Source organism: Myxocyprinus asiaticus, chromosome 20 (assembly GCF_019703515.2).
Source record: "Myxocyprinus asiaticus isolate MX2 ecotype Aquarium Trade chromosome 20, UBuf_Myxa_2, whole genome shotgun sequence".
NCBI lineage: Eukaryota > Metazoa > Chordata > Actinopteri > Cypriniformes > Catostomidae > Myxocyprinus > Myxocyprinus asiaticus.
Genome location: NC_059363.1, coordinates 17596338 through 17609251, shown reverse-complemented (window position 1 = coordinate 17609251; position 12914 = coordinate 17596338). Strand labels below are relative to the sequence as shown.

The 12914-nt window shown below is 37.3% G+C and overlaps 1 protein-coding gene across 1 annotated transcript in view; it reads right to left on the bottom strand.

Annotated features, from left to right (window-relative positions):
• Positions 1–3918: 3918 nt before the first annotated feature.
• LOC127411063 (mitogen-activated protein kinase kinase kinase kinase 3-like) overlaps positions 3919–12914 on the bottom strand; it is a 29124-nt gene continuing 20128 nt past the window's right edge. The window contains exons 20-33 of the mRNA XM_051646411.1: positions 10510–10583; positions 9991–10032; positions 9006–9090; positions 8822–8901; positions 8551–8611; positions 8317–8434; positions 7932–7990; positions 7645–7748; positions 7390–7561; positions 7195–7263; positions 6059–6151; positions 4315–4385; positions 4140–4195; positions 3919–4055 (exon numbers count right to left, since the gene is read on the bottom strand). Coding sequence (XP_051502371.1) covers positions 3968–4055; positions 4140–4195; positions 4315–4385; positions 6059–6151; positions 7195–7263; positions 7390–7561; positions 7645–7748; positions 7932–7990; positions 8317–8434; positions 8551–8611; positions 8822–8901; positions 9006–9090; positions 9991–10032; positions 10510–10583 — 1172 coding nt within the window. The 3' untranslated portion in view covers positions 3919–3967. The remainder of the gene's footprint in view (positions 4056–4139; positions 4196–4314; positions 4386–6058; positions 6152–7194; positions 7264–7389; positions 7562–7644; positions 7749–7931; positions 7991–8316; positions 8435–8550; positions 8612–8821; positions 8902–9005; positions 9091–9990; positions 10033–10509; positions 10584–12914) is intronic.

The window sequence follows — 12914 nt, the reverse complement described above, 5'->3', positions numbered from 1 at the left end:
TTTTATTTATTTATTTATCCCCTTTTCTCCCAATTTTGGAATGCCCAACTCCCACTACTTAGTAGATCCTCGTGGTGGCGCAGTTACTCACCTCAATCCGGGTGGCGGAGGACAAGTCTCAGTTGCCTCCGCTTCTGAGACCGTCAATTTGCGCATCTTATCACGTGGCTCGCTGTGCATGACACCGCAGAGACTCACAACACGGGAGGCTCATGCTACTCTCCGCGATCCACGCACAACTTACCACACGCCCCATTGAGAGTAAGAACCCCTAATCGCAACCACGAGGAGGTTACCCTGTGTGACTCTACCCTCCCTAGCAACCGGGACAATTTGTTTTCTTAGGAGACCTGGCTGGAGTCACTCAGCACACCCTGGATTCAAACTCGCCACTCCAGTGGTGGTAGTCAGCGTCAATACTCGCTGCGTTACCCAGGCCCCCAAACTAAGGTTTTTGAAGACACGTAAGAGGTAGAGACATGCTAAATTTGTCCTTTCAGCGAAACATGACTCAGTCATTTAAAAAAATTAAATAAAAAATAGCAAGAGTTAGAATTCAGATTTGAAACCGTACAAACAGAATAAAATGCTAGAAGTCTTCACAGACAACTACATACTAGAAAAAGCTCTTTTTCTGGCTTCCTCTTTCATATTTACATATACTGCATTCATAAGACATTGTGTTATCTCTAGGTTTTCAGTGAGCCTGATAAATAGCTTTTCTCTGCATAACAGATCTCTGTCTATTGACATCACAGCCTGTAAGTGCGCACACACTCATTAACACAGCACACTAAGAAAAGCACCCATATAGCTGAGCAAAAGTATTGTGCAAATCAATAACAGTGCTTGGTAACTAACTAAAACATGACACTTGGCTTTTCAGTATAAATAATAACATAAAAAACTATTTTCCAGGTTTCTAAAATTCCATTTCTATTAAAATGTAGGGCATGATGACACTATTTAATAAACATGCTTTTTCATTGATTATAGTAAAAAACAGTCTCTTAGAATAGAAGTTCTCAAACATTTTGACTCCAAGACCCCCCTAATATAAATATTATATATTTATATTATATGATATATCTATTGTAAGATATTTCCTCTGATACTTCTACTGTTATGATGACAAAGCTCGTTTTTCAAAGTTTTTTTAATGTAAAAAATTACTGGCGTCAATAGATCAAAACAATTAATCATGATCAATTTTGTGATTCCAGAAATGTCTGTATCTGTAACTGTATGCTCTTCGTAAAAAGCAAGCTGTTGAAGGAAGTTATTACATTTTTTTAGCATTTTCAGTAAGTTGAATTATAATAATTATATAAAAATTATAATAATCTACCTTATTTTAAATAATTTTAAGAGATCTTGAGGCCCCCCGGAAGTGTGCTGAGGCCCCCTAGTGGGTCCCAACCCCCAGTTGAGAACCACTGTCTTAGAAGATCTTAGGACTAAAGTATTACCAAGGTTTTTTGGACACTGATTTTCAGAGATGTACCATAGTAATACCAGAGATCTTTTATACTGAGATAACAACCTCGTAACGGCTGCGTAACGGTCAACTAGCGTGTTACAACAGTAAGTCACCGTTTGTGGGTAACATACAAATGATGACCCTTTAGGACTTCTTCCTCAGTTTGAATAACATGAGAGGCAGCATTGTGACAGGATGAGATGGCAAATCCTAGTTTCAGGAGACTGGTTTACTCAAGCAGTCACATAAAACGCAAGTGCTTTTAGCACCACTGCGGCTCCCCATTGTACTATTTTAACCCTTGTGCGTCAATAAAAAACAAAAATGTCCCGAAGGTCGCACAAGGGTTAAACTTATTATTTCATATTGTTGTTAATTATTGTTTATTTGTCACTGATAAAACAACATAAACACCTGCACTAAAGTTCCAGTCATTTGTTGGGCTGTTGAAAATGAAATATGCAACTAATGGGACATAAATCACTGGGATCACTTACTTGCCTGGAGCCAAATGAGAGAAATGAAAAGAAAGCAATGAAGGAAGCAGAAGAAGACAGTGATTCGGTTAGATTCGGGGTTATTAGAATAACACAGGGAGGACCTCTTTGCTGGGCTGCATCACTGCAGTACTGAGAGCTACAAAGTTAACAACATCTGCAAATCATGCCAGATATAAAAAGTAATTTGTTTCCTCTTTTAGACAAAAGTTGTACTAAAACGCTGTGTCTACTGTGTGTAATATTTAACATTAAGATGTCTCTCTGTTATGTTGAACTGTTGGTGCAGTGGTTGTGTTTTTTAGATGTCTCTGAAGTGTTTGGTTTGAACTGTTTATGTATTAAAACTATTTATAATGTTTTCTTTGAACTGTGATTATGTATTGAAAAGTATCTATATTGTTTGCTTTGAACTGTGTTATGTTTAGAAAGTATTTGTACAGTAGTATTTGATTTGAACTGTGTTTTTGACTGTGTTTATGTCTTGAGAGTATCTGTAGTGTTTGCTTTGAACTATGTGGGCTTTTAAGAAATTAAGGAGGGCATGGAGCAAAAATGCCACCTAAGGTGACAGAAATGCAAAATTTGGGGGCAACATATGCCCCCGTAATGAATTTATTCTGTTTTTTGTTTGTAACATATGATATAGTACTTACTATTCTATTCTAAGACTAGTTAAACACTTTATCACATAAAATATGATTTGATGTGGATTTAATTTTATGGACAAAAGGTAATTATATTTCTAAATCTAAATTTATCAATCTAATTATTCAGACTGATAACTTATATTAATGAATGTATACAATTTTAATACAAGGATGACAGTGTATTTTTCATGTTTAAAAAAAAAAAAAAAAAAGCCCTCATAAACATTAAAAATGCTCCTAAGAAACAAATCCAGGGGGAATTATTATCCCCTTTATGGAAAAGTTCATTTCTGACACTGGATTATGTTTCAAAAAGTATCTGTAGTGTTTGCTTTGCACTGTTTTTGTGAATTGAAATATAGTGTTTGATTTGGACTGTGTTTGTGTATTGAAAGATATCTGTAGTCATGCTGATCATTTTGTTTTAAAAAGTGGTGGGGACAGTTTGTGGGGTGGGGTTGTGACATCAGGAAGTGGCAGAACTCATGGGTATTAATTAGGTTATGTGCAGATAATATCGAATTTCTCGAAAAGTCAAAAAAAGTCATTTTTGATGAACAATTCAAGCGCTCCAATAACAATTTACATAATTAATTAGATAACTTGATCCATATATCTAACACTGCCAGTACTGGAATTTTTTTGTTCAGTGAATAAATACGTAGCTCAGTGACATTTTACCCAGATTGATCATTTGGGCTCACAGAGATTTTTTTGCCTCCAATACAAGGAATTCTGGGTTCTAATCCACCCTAATATAACTTTTTGTTTTAATAAACGAAGATTGTATCTGTACGTTAGTGGATATACCATATATCATGAGCGGGGACAAATCTGTTTGTATTTGCTTTGCGATTTAACTGGAAAGGAGCACGAGCTGCAAAACAGCGGAGCGAGTAGAGCGAGTGTCTGGATGCACCAGAGAACATTGCCGCCCACAGTTACACAACCCCACTGATAACAGCTGCAACGAGCACTTATATAATAATATTAAAAATAATAAACTTAATTGCTGGATAGCCACTTATTATTACACACCCAAACTAAACCCTTACCTGATGAAAGTGGTGGGGACAAAATTGCTTAAGGCAAAAAGTAGTAGGGACATGTCCCACCTGTCCCATCCCTAAATGATGCCTATGTCTTTAGTGTTTGGTTTGAATTGTATGTGAAAAGTATCTATAGATTTTGGACCATTTATGTGTACAAAAAGTTGTAGTTTTGTGTTCAGTAGCTTTACAAATGAAAATGAGGTGTATATGTCTCAGTAACAAGTACACGTCTACTTTGTATCATGCTTTCTGTAGAGTGGCTTGTGTGTGTTAAGGCAGTGTGTGTTGTCAGTAGCTGTTCTCATGGCCCGCGAGGATGTACAGATTACTTTGAGCCGTGGGGTCCTCTGTTGGTTTGCTTTCCAATACCACCACTCTGAGAAAGAGAGACAGATGATTATAAGAACTATGCCCACCATGGCACTGGTGTGGTACAGAACATGAGTTGGTGAGCTCTCACCTGTCTGAACCCAGCAGCCTGTAGGTCCGCGAGTTATCGGAAATCTCCTGAGTAATCTAAAGTGGAAAGTATGGTTTACCAACAACATACATATTATCTACAAAAAAAAAGCATCCAGTAACTGCCATATAAACAGGACTCCTCATGACAAAGAAAAGGTAAAAGTAAATCATACCTCACTGTTTTTAAAGCTTCGCCCTTGCATTCCGTGTTTCCAAAATGCCAAAACACTGTCCTGAAGACACACTTAAAAAAAAGAAAAGAGAATGATTATTACACCATCACAAATATTCTGTATAAGCATTCCTTTAGTCTTTTTCAGAGGTTCAAGCACAAAGTGCTAAAACGAAACCCTATTGTAATTGTCAGCCTTGTATTATTATGATTATTTTTCTACCCTAAAACTGATCGTTCAGACCAAACTGTAAGGGCCTAGACACATTATACTTTGTGGAATGGTAGTACTCCAGCTGGCTAAACATGTGCATAGAGTCGCCCTGATCGGCCAATTGGGGGGCTCTTATAACAAAGGCAAAAGCGTTTTGGGCCATAACTACTAAACCGTATGTCACAGGCTCAAGTGCCTTATATCATTGGAATCCTTGGCCCATCACAAAAAATCTGCCATATTGGATTGTTTTGCAAAACCTACTTTTTTGAACTAGTCCTTGGCCATTCACTCCATTGGAACCAGATCAGTGTGTAGAAAGATTCTTTGGAGTCCCAATATCAATAATTATCAAAACAAGTTTCAACTTTCGATTCAACATCGTGATGGCAGGCCAAAACGTAAGATGTGGGCATGGCCACTTTTACTTAAATGACTATAAATCTTGAAAGGAATGATATATTTTCAGAAAACTTGGGACACTTATGTACGGGGTTAATCTGAGGACATATGAAATAAAATTACACACCTTGGCAACTTGGTGGTGCTATACCAATGACAACCCCAAAAATAGCTCTAACTATGGAACTGTTTGAACTGTCTGATTAACTTGAAATTTTGCATGCAGTGTCTTTGTCCAATGTGCCATCAAGGTCCATGTCAGTCATGGCTGCCATTGACCATACAAATTTTAGCAGCTATTAGACAAGGTTAGCAAAGGCTGATCGAAACGAAAGGTTGTGGGCCTATCCGACTCTCTGTCCAAGAGGTCTGTGCAAAATTTGAAAAGCGCTATCACGTTTTAAACGCGTGTAAATTGTTGTATATTTTGCGGTGTTTCACACAGACATAAACTATTCATGTCATATGATAGATCTCCTCATTCTGAAAAACTTTGCCTCAAGAATCATTGGTGTCAATCAAAACGTTGGTTAAGTATTTAGGTTACTGGAAAAAAAAAATACTTTTGTGAACTAGTCCTAGTCCTTTTTAATTCAACATCAAAAAACCTATCCAGGAAGAAACTGTGGACAGCCTAGATCAATAATAATAATAATAATAATAATAATAATAATAATAATATAAATAATATATATATATATATATATATATATATATATATATATATATATATATATATTATTTGGCATGGCTACAACAGGGTAATTAAAAAATATGGCCATGGCCTACTTTACCCAAAAGCATATAACTCCTAAAGGACAAATCCGAGTTTCATCAAATTTAGTTCACATATGCGACCTGAAATTCTAAAGAAGCGCGCAAAATTTGGTGGAGATTGGACAACAGGTGGTGCTATAATAGTCATGAATGTTAAAAAGGCCATATCTGTTATGATCCTCAACCTGTTGGTACTGAAAATGACAGCATTTTATCTCTATTTTAGGTGCTTACAGACAAAATAATTAATATCTTCAATCGCATGCACGTAAAGACCCTAGAATGTTTGAACCCTGTTAATCTCTGCTTACAGCTATATTTTATCATTATTATTATTTTAAATCATGCTTACCTATTGCCTCAATCTGGAAGTTAAAGGTGAGTTCAGTTGACAACTTCCTGTTGGATTTTAACCTGCCCTGTAAATTCACCAACTTTATACATCCTTCAAAACACAGAAACAAATCAACATGATGGACCTACTGAATAATGACAAACCAAAAGCATGTACAAATGCATGTTTGAACATGAATCGATGTTAAAGTTGCAGCTGAAAAATATCAATGGAAAAAGATCCTGTCTGAAGTTCAGCAACCATTACACCAACCATTTTTTTTTACCAAGTTGTGTCTAAAAACACCCCTTAACCATAGTACAATCACTGTAACACACTAAAGTCTCGAGTGGCCAGTTGCTTTTATAAAACTGTGGCAACAACAAAATGCACAATAAATAATAAATAAAATGCATTTATAGTAAAAATCAGAATAAACAATTATTTGAAAAAATATAATTTTTGTCGTTTTACCATTTTTATTTGTAGTATAGTCGAGAGAGGACAAGAAACGATAGAAGAGCCATGGCTTCAACACATTCCAGACCTTTAAAGGTGCACTCAGTAACTTTTTGCTCGTGTCATCTTGGACTTACAGTGACACCTACTGGTGTGGATGCAGCATCATTCAAAATCAATAGTTTTCAGTTACAGATGCCATTGTAGAAATTCACTATTCACAATCAGCCATGATTAATTTATTCCAAGAGTGAAAGTGTCCAATAACAAGTAGTAGTAGCGAGTAGTATTAATCTGGTCATGTGATTCTAAAATGGCAGCCCCCATGAGGGCGCCCCTGCCCCATGTACAATAACACAGCTTTTATAAGGTTACTGATATGACTGGAGTCCTTATCTCATGTGAGTGGTCATGATTTTATACATATGTTTCAAAATTACAATTCATTTCTTTAGGAGTAAACATTTTTAATGGAGAAAAAATTACTGAGTGCACCTTTAATTATATATAGTATACAGTAACTAGGCTTGTGCGGTCATAGGTGCGGTCATAGGTGTATGTTGGCAATTTAAAAATGGCTCATCCAATTAGATTTTACAGTCAGAATTATCTGTTTTATAATAAGAAACACTTTCATCACAAAATGTAATTTCAAAACTGACAAACACAAGTTTGCAGCAATAACATGTACTTACGATCAAGACACACTAGAACAGTGTCCCTCTCCAGTTGAGTTACATGAATGACACACGTCTGAGGTGTTTCTGGAAACACAACAACATTTATTCAAGAACCAAATGCAACATTCTAAAAATTCCAAACATCTTTTTAGCAAACCAAGTAAAGTCATTGCCTTTTGAACTGAGACGGTAAGACTCTGTGATACTGACCGGGCTCTGTGAAGGCAGGGGTGGTGGCGTTGGGATCGACTGTGCCGAATGTGACCACCTGATCGGGGTGGCTTCCTTTACTGACTGCCACACAAACCAGTGGATAATGCTGCTCAGGGACCACCAACATCTCAAAGACTTCTAATGGACACGGCAGGGTGAGCTCTATACTCTGAACATAAAACATACACAGGATTATACTCTTGTGTATGGATGCACTCTGTGTCTCTCTATTACTCTCCATCTCTTGCTCACCTTTATCAACATGAAGCGTTGCATGACTTCCACCCATTCAAACAGCATTACGCTGGACTGGAAAGCTCCACATAAGTACTTATGACCTGTGTATGGGTTACGCACTACACACACATAGAGCAGCATATTTCACTGTCCTTGAATGCATTAATGCAGAGAATGTGTACTTATCCAGCTTAAAGATGTTCAGATCTTAAAAATATGTACCAATCATGCTTTTTGGTATAAGTTTAAACACAAAACACTGCCAAATCAAATGTGAGTGCATACATATGAATGGTACTGACCTACGCAGCATTTCTGACAACCCCTGGTTTCTGGTATTTTATTGGACACCGTAAACTTCCTGAAAGAAAAGCATTAAAATGAATGCACTGAAACACAAAATGAAAACATTCAAGAGGATGCTATAGATGATACATACAGTATATAAAAGTATCACTGTATTTGCACTCTTCGTGGAAAGCAACAAGAAATCAATCTAAGAATAGCTTATTTATAGTTGTCTCTGCATATTAAACTTACGGAAAAAACAAAAACATTGAAACAATTACAAACTTAACCTCTAAATTACATGATTCAAGAAAATTCCATTTACACTTACTGGTTTAACAGAATAAATAGCTTCAAAACAATAAAAATGGCTTTGTAAAAGATCAGCCTGAATCATACCGTGGGATGATTTTGTCTGGGAGTTTATGCGTTGGTATGGCAACTGGTAACTTCTGCATCTGTCGCGCTTGCTCAAAGAGACCCGTCAGGTTATAAGAGTACAGCTGAGATGCTTTACCTGTGGAACACACACACATGCAAATACAGTCGCATTATGGTACAACAAAACCTCAAATGTTCTTTCAGAGTAACAGTAAATCTTCCAACTCCTTTCCTTATGGCTTTTTCTCTCACCTGATATAGACAACAGCCAGTTGTTCATTACATACACCCATGTGCACCTCCGTGAAACCAGCTGCAGGAGGATTTAAGTATGCAAAGAGGTGTAATTAAAATGTGTTTGCTCTATAAAATAAATCTATATTCCCATAAGCACATTCACATTCCCTAAATCGCAAAAGAGAAATCCAAATATCAAGGAAAAATCCAGGCAGATTTTTTCTCTCTTTCTCTGACCACAATATCAAAAGAATATCATTATGAAGAGCTGCATGTAGGCCCTGACCTGTTCCATGCTGCTCTCGTGGATTTCGTTCAGATTAAGGGTATAAATTCCTTCCTCCGCTCCGAAAATCAGATACTGATCTGAAGCAGAGACACAAGAGAAGATCATTAAACCAAAAAGAACAATAATTGTGACCTTAATTTAGATGCATTGAGCTAAAATGACTGAGAATGCTGTTTCTCACCCCTGGTGTTGGGGTTTATCCAGGAACAGGCACAATGAATCTTTAGGGGACAGCCATTAAACACTTTAGAGAAACAAGCTCCCATCTGCAGAGCAGAAAGATCGATCAACATCACGTCAGCAGAAATGAATCTGTACTGCCCCAAGTGTAGTTGCTGTGATATTTGCAGTATTGGGTGTAATCTGATTTTAATATAATTATTTACTGTTATCAAACCATTTTTTGACATTACGGTTAATTACTTTTAAATACATTCCTTGAATAACACATATTTCTAAAATAATGTTATTCATGTAGAATACATTTAAAACATGAATTACATTAATATGTAATGTATTACATACGTAATGTGCAATATGTCTGTTTGTGTTTCTGTGAGAGCTAAAGGGAATGCGCCCCCTAAACAGTCAATAAACAGACATTTTGGATTTGTTGAATGGAAAAACAAAAACTTCCTGTGAAAAGTAACTTAAACATAATTAGTAATGTGATTAATTTCCATATGAAGTAACCAGTCAATTTATCTCATTAGAATCTTCGAAAAGCAATTCATAATTTATTGTGAATTAAGTTTTTAAAAATATTTACTCATCATTGGATATTTGTGAAACCGGAAACTATGTATGTTGATTTATCTTTCAAAGTGTGTGTGTGTGTGTGTGTGTGTGTACAGGTTTCACTATATTTATGAATGCCAAATCTTTGAAAATGTCCCCACTAATATAGAGAAACTTGTTGAAAACCCACTACTGAGGACATTTTAGGTGGTCCTCGCTAGTAAAAAAGTTTAGGTTTAGGGGAAGGGTTAGGGAATAGAAAATGTCATTAGCCTGCTATGAAATCAATGGAAGTCTATGAGATGTCCTCACTTATATAGTGAAACAAACTTCTGTGTGTATGTGTGTGTGTGTGTGTGTGTGTGTGTGTGTGTGTCTATGAGAGCGTGAGAGAGACAACGAGAAAGATAAAGGGATGGATGACTCACATGTACTTTAGGGGTTGGTGGCAGGCCATTGCTGATTGGTTTCTAAAAAAAGAAAACAGATAAACACTGTAAGAGACAGAATCATAGTTTACCAGAACAATTAACAGTATAAGGCCTGTAGAGTTTCTTAAATTACTGCAGATGCGACAGTATAAAGCCAGTGCTGAATATAAGAACCATGACAGAATTAACATATCAGTATCACAGTATAAAGGCAGTAAAGTGCTGGAACTGAAACATGTTTGATCAGTTTTATTTGCCTGAATTCAGAAGAACATAGTAAAGATGGATGAGACCATTTACTAATCAAAGATACAAGGAAGTACCTGAACCAGGTTTCATCTATGGCAATTCTTTAAGATTCTATGCATGTTTTTGTAAAAACTAAAAATGTCTAGAAATATAATTAAAAAAAGGAGACTTTCTGCAAAAAAGTTTGTCTAAACTCATCCCTAATCTAAATCAAACTCTACTCAAAAGTTCCAAAAAATAACCTACGGCCCTAAAGATGAACCATACCTGTAGACTGGATGAGGGAAGGGAGGCCAGTCTTTCTCTCTCTCCATTTTCCTGTGTAGAGCAGACTCCATTACCTGTATACACATTACACACATACACACACACACAAACACATTGTTATGTTCATCTGAATTAAATATTTAGTTTTAATTAAATTCATCAAAATTATGTCATTTGAATATTAAATTACATTCAAGGCACAAGAACACACACAAAAGAACACACACTGCAAGTTACAATTAGAAACACACATAGACAAACTAACATAGGTATGAATGTGAACATTCATCTCCTAAAACATACATCCGGATATTATTAAAAAGTAATCTAACTTTGTACCACACAGACCCATCTAAGAAGCTCTAAACTAAACTACACAAAAGCTACAGTAATCTTGTAGGGAGACTCTAAGTCCCAGTTTCCAACTGGTATTAAGATACATTTTTGGTGATCCGATCACAAGTGGTCACGCTAAATACACATGGAAACAGGGGCCAAAATGTTGTATGATCTGATCACCTAAATCACATACGAAGGTAATCAAAAACGCATGTGTTCCACATCACATCTGAGGTGTAAAATGCAATGTGTCCTGAATGTGTCCCGGACAGCAGTGAAGCACCACCACTCACCTGTCAATTCACCCCTGTGCTAAAGCAAGAGTTTAAACTTTGCTGGTTATGTGCGGCTTTAAAAAGGAATTAACCATTTAATCTGAAAATTTGAAAAGCTAATTCATATACAAGCACGAGAACTTCATGGATCTTCTTCAGCATGTCTGATATCAACATGCAGAGATACAGATGACAAGCACACACATCTGAAGCTCGGGTTAATACTAAAATAACAGACAATTCTGCTTGAAATGTTGTGTTTGTGCATAGATCAAATTTCAGCTGCATCTGGGAGAAACAGTGTGATGGTTTTTCACACTTTCTTTGAAAATGAGGGGGAATTCCCCCTTACATGGCTCATATTGGGGGGGGGGGGGGGGGACTTTACACACTTTGTGAGTAATAAATGTATTACAAAATAATTACAAAATTGTATGATCTGTACATTGCAAATGCACTGACATAGAGAAGATGACAGCATTTCTCCAGATTTGGAGAATCTAAACTTCTGACCCACTGGAATTGTGATATAGTCAATTAAATGTGAAACAATCTGTCTGTAAACAATTGTTGGAAAAATTACTCATGTCATGCACAAAGTAGATGTCCTAAACGACTTGCCAAATCTAAAGTTTGCTAATATTAAATCTGTGGAGTGGTTAAAAAATTAGTTTTAATGACTTCAACCAAAGTGTATGTAAACTTCTGACTTCAACAGTAGTGCCTTGATCAGTGAGGATTTCCTTTGGAATCCCCACGCAGGAGATAATTCTGAAGAGTTCCTCCGCAAAACTACGTACTGAGATGTTGCGCAGAGGACCTAAGTGTATGTACACGTCTGACTTCAACTGTACCCAACATCAGGCCCTGCTTGAGCTGCGTAAAGGTCAGGATCGTCACTTCCAGGAGATTCTCCAGACACAAGCAGAAGAACAGCAGGCGATCTGGAGCTTACTATGCCAGGGGAAAGCCCTGTCCGTGACCCTGGACACAGCGGCCTTTCTGGACTTGTTCGAAAAACGGCCAGGCTCCTTCCACTGTTGTCTGGCAAACCTCAACTCATGGCCCAACAGCTGCCGGCGGCTAATCTCCTGGTGTATGATGAACTCAAGAAGACCATCTTGCAGCGGGTTGGCCAAAGCCCTGAACAACACTGGCAGCAGTTTCGCTCGCTGAAGCTTGACGAGCGTGGCCGCCTGTTTGCGTTCGCTCAACAGCTTCGTGACACCTGTCAGAAATGACTGAGGACCACGACACAGAGGAAGTCGTCGTTCTAGTGGTACTGGAGCAGTTCATCTGTCATCTACCGAAAGGAACAGCGGAGTGGGTCCAGTGCCACCGCCCGGCGTGAGGATCATATGTCGGCATACCGAAGGGAAGAAGATCCCACTCTCTCACTCTCCATCTCACTCTCCCTCTCGCTCTGTCCCTTTTCCTCATCCTACCCCTCTCTCTCTACACTCTCCCCCCCAGGTTGTGGAACATGCTGCCGCGAGTGCAGGTATCCTCACTGATCAAGGCACTACAGTTGAAGTCAGAAGTTTACATACACTTTGGTTGAAGTCATTAAAACTAATTTTTTAACCACTCCACAGATTTAATATTAGCAAACTATAGTTTTGGCAATTCGTTTAGGACATCTACTTTGTGCATGACACAAGTAATTTTTCCAACAATTGTTTACAGACAGATTGTTTCACTTTTAATTGACTATATCACAATTTCAGTGGATCAGAAGTATACATACACTAAGTTAACTGTGCCTTTAAGCAGCTTGGAAAATTCCAGAAA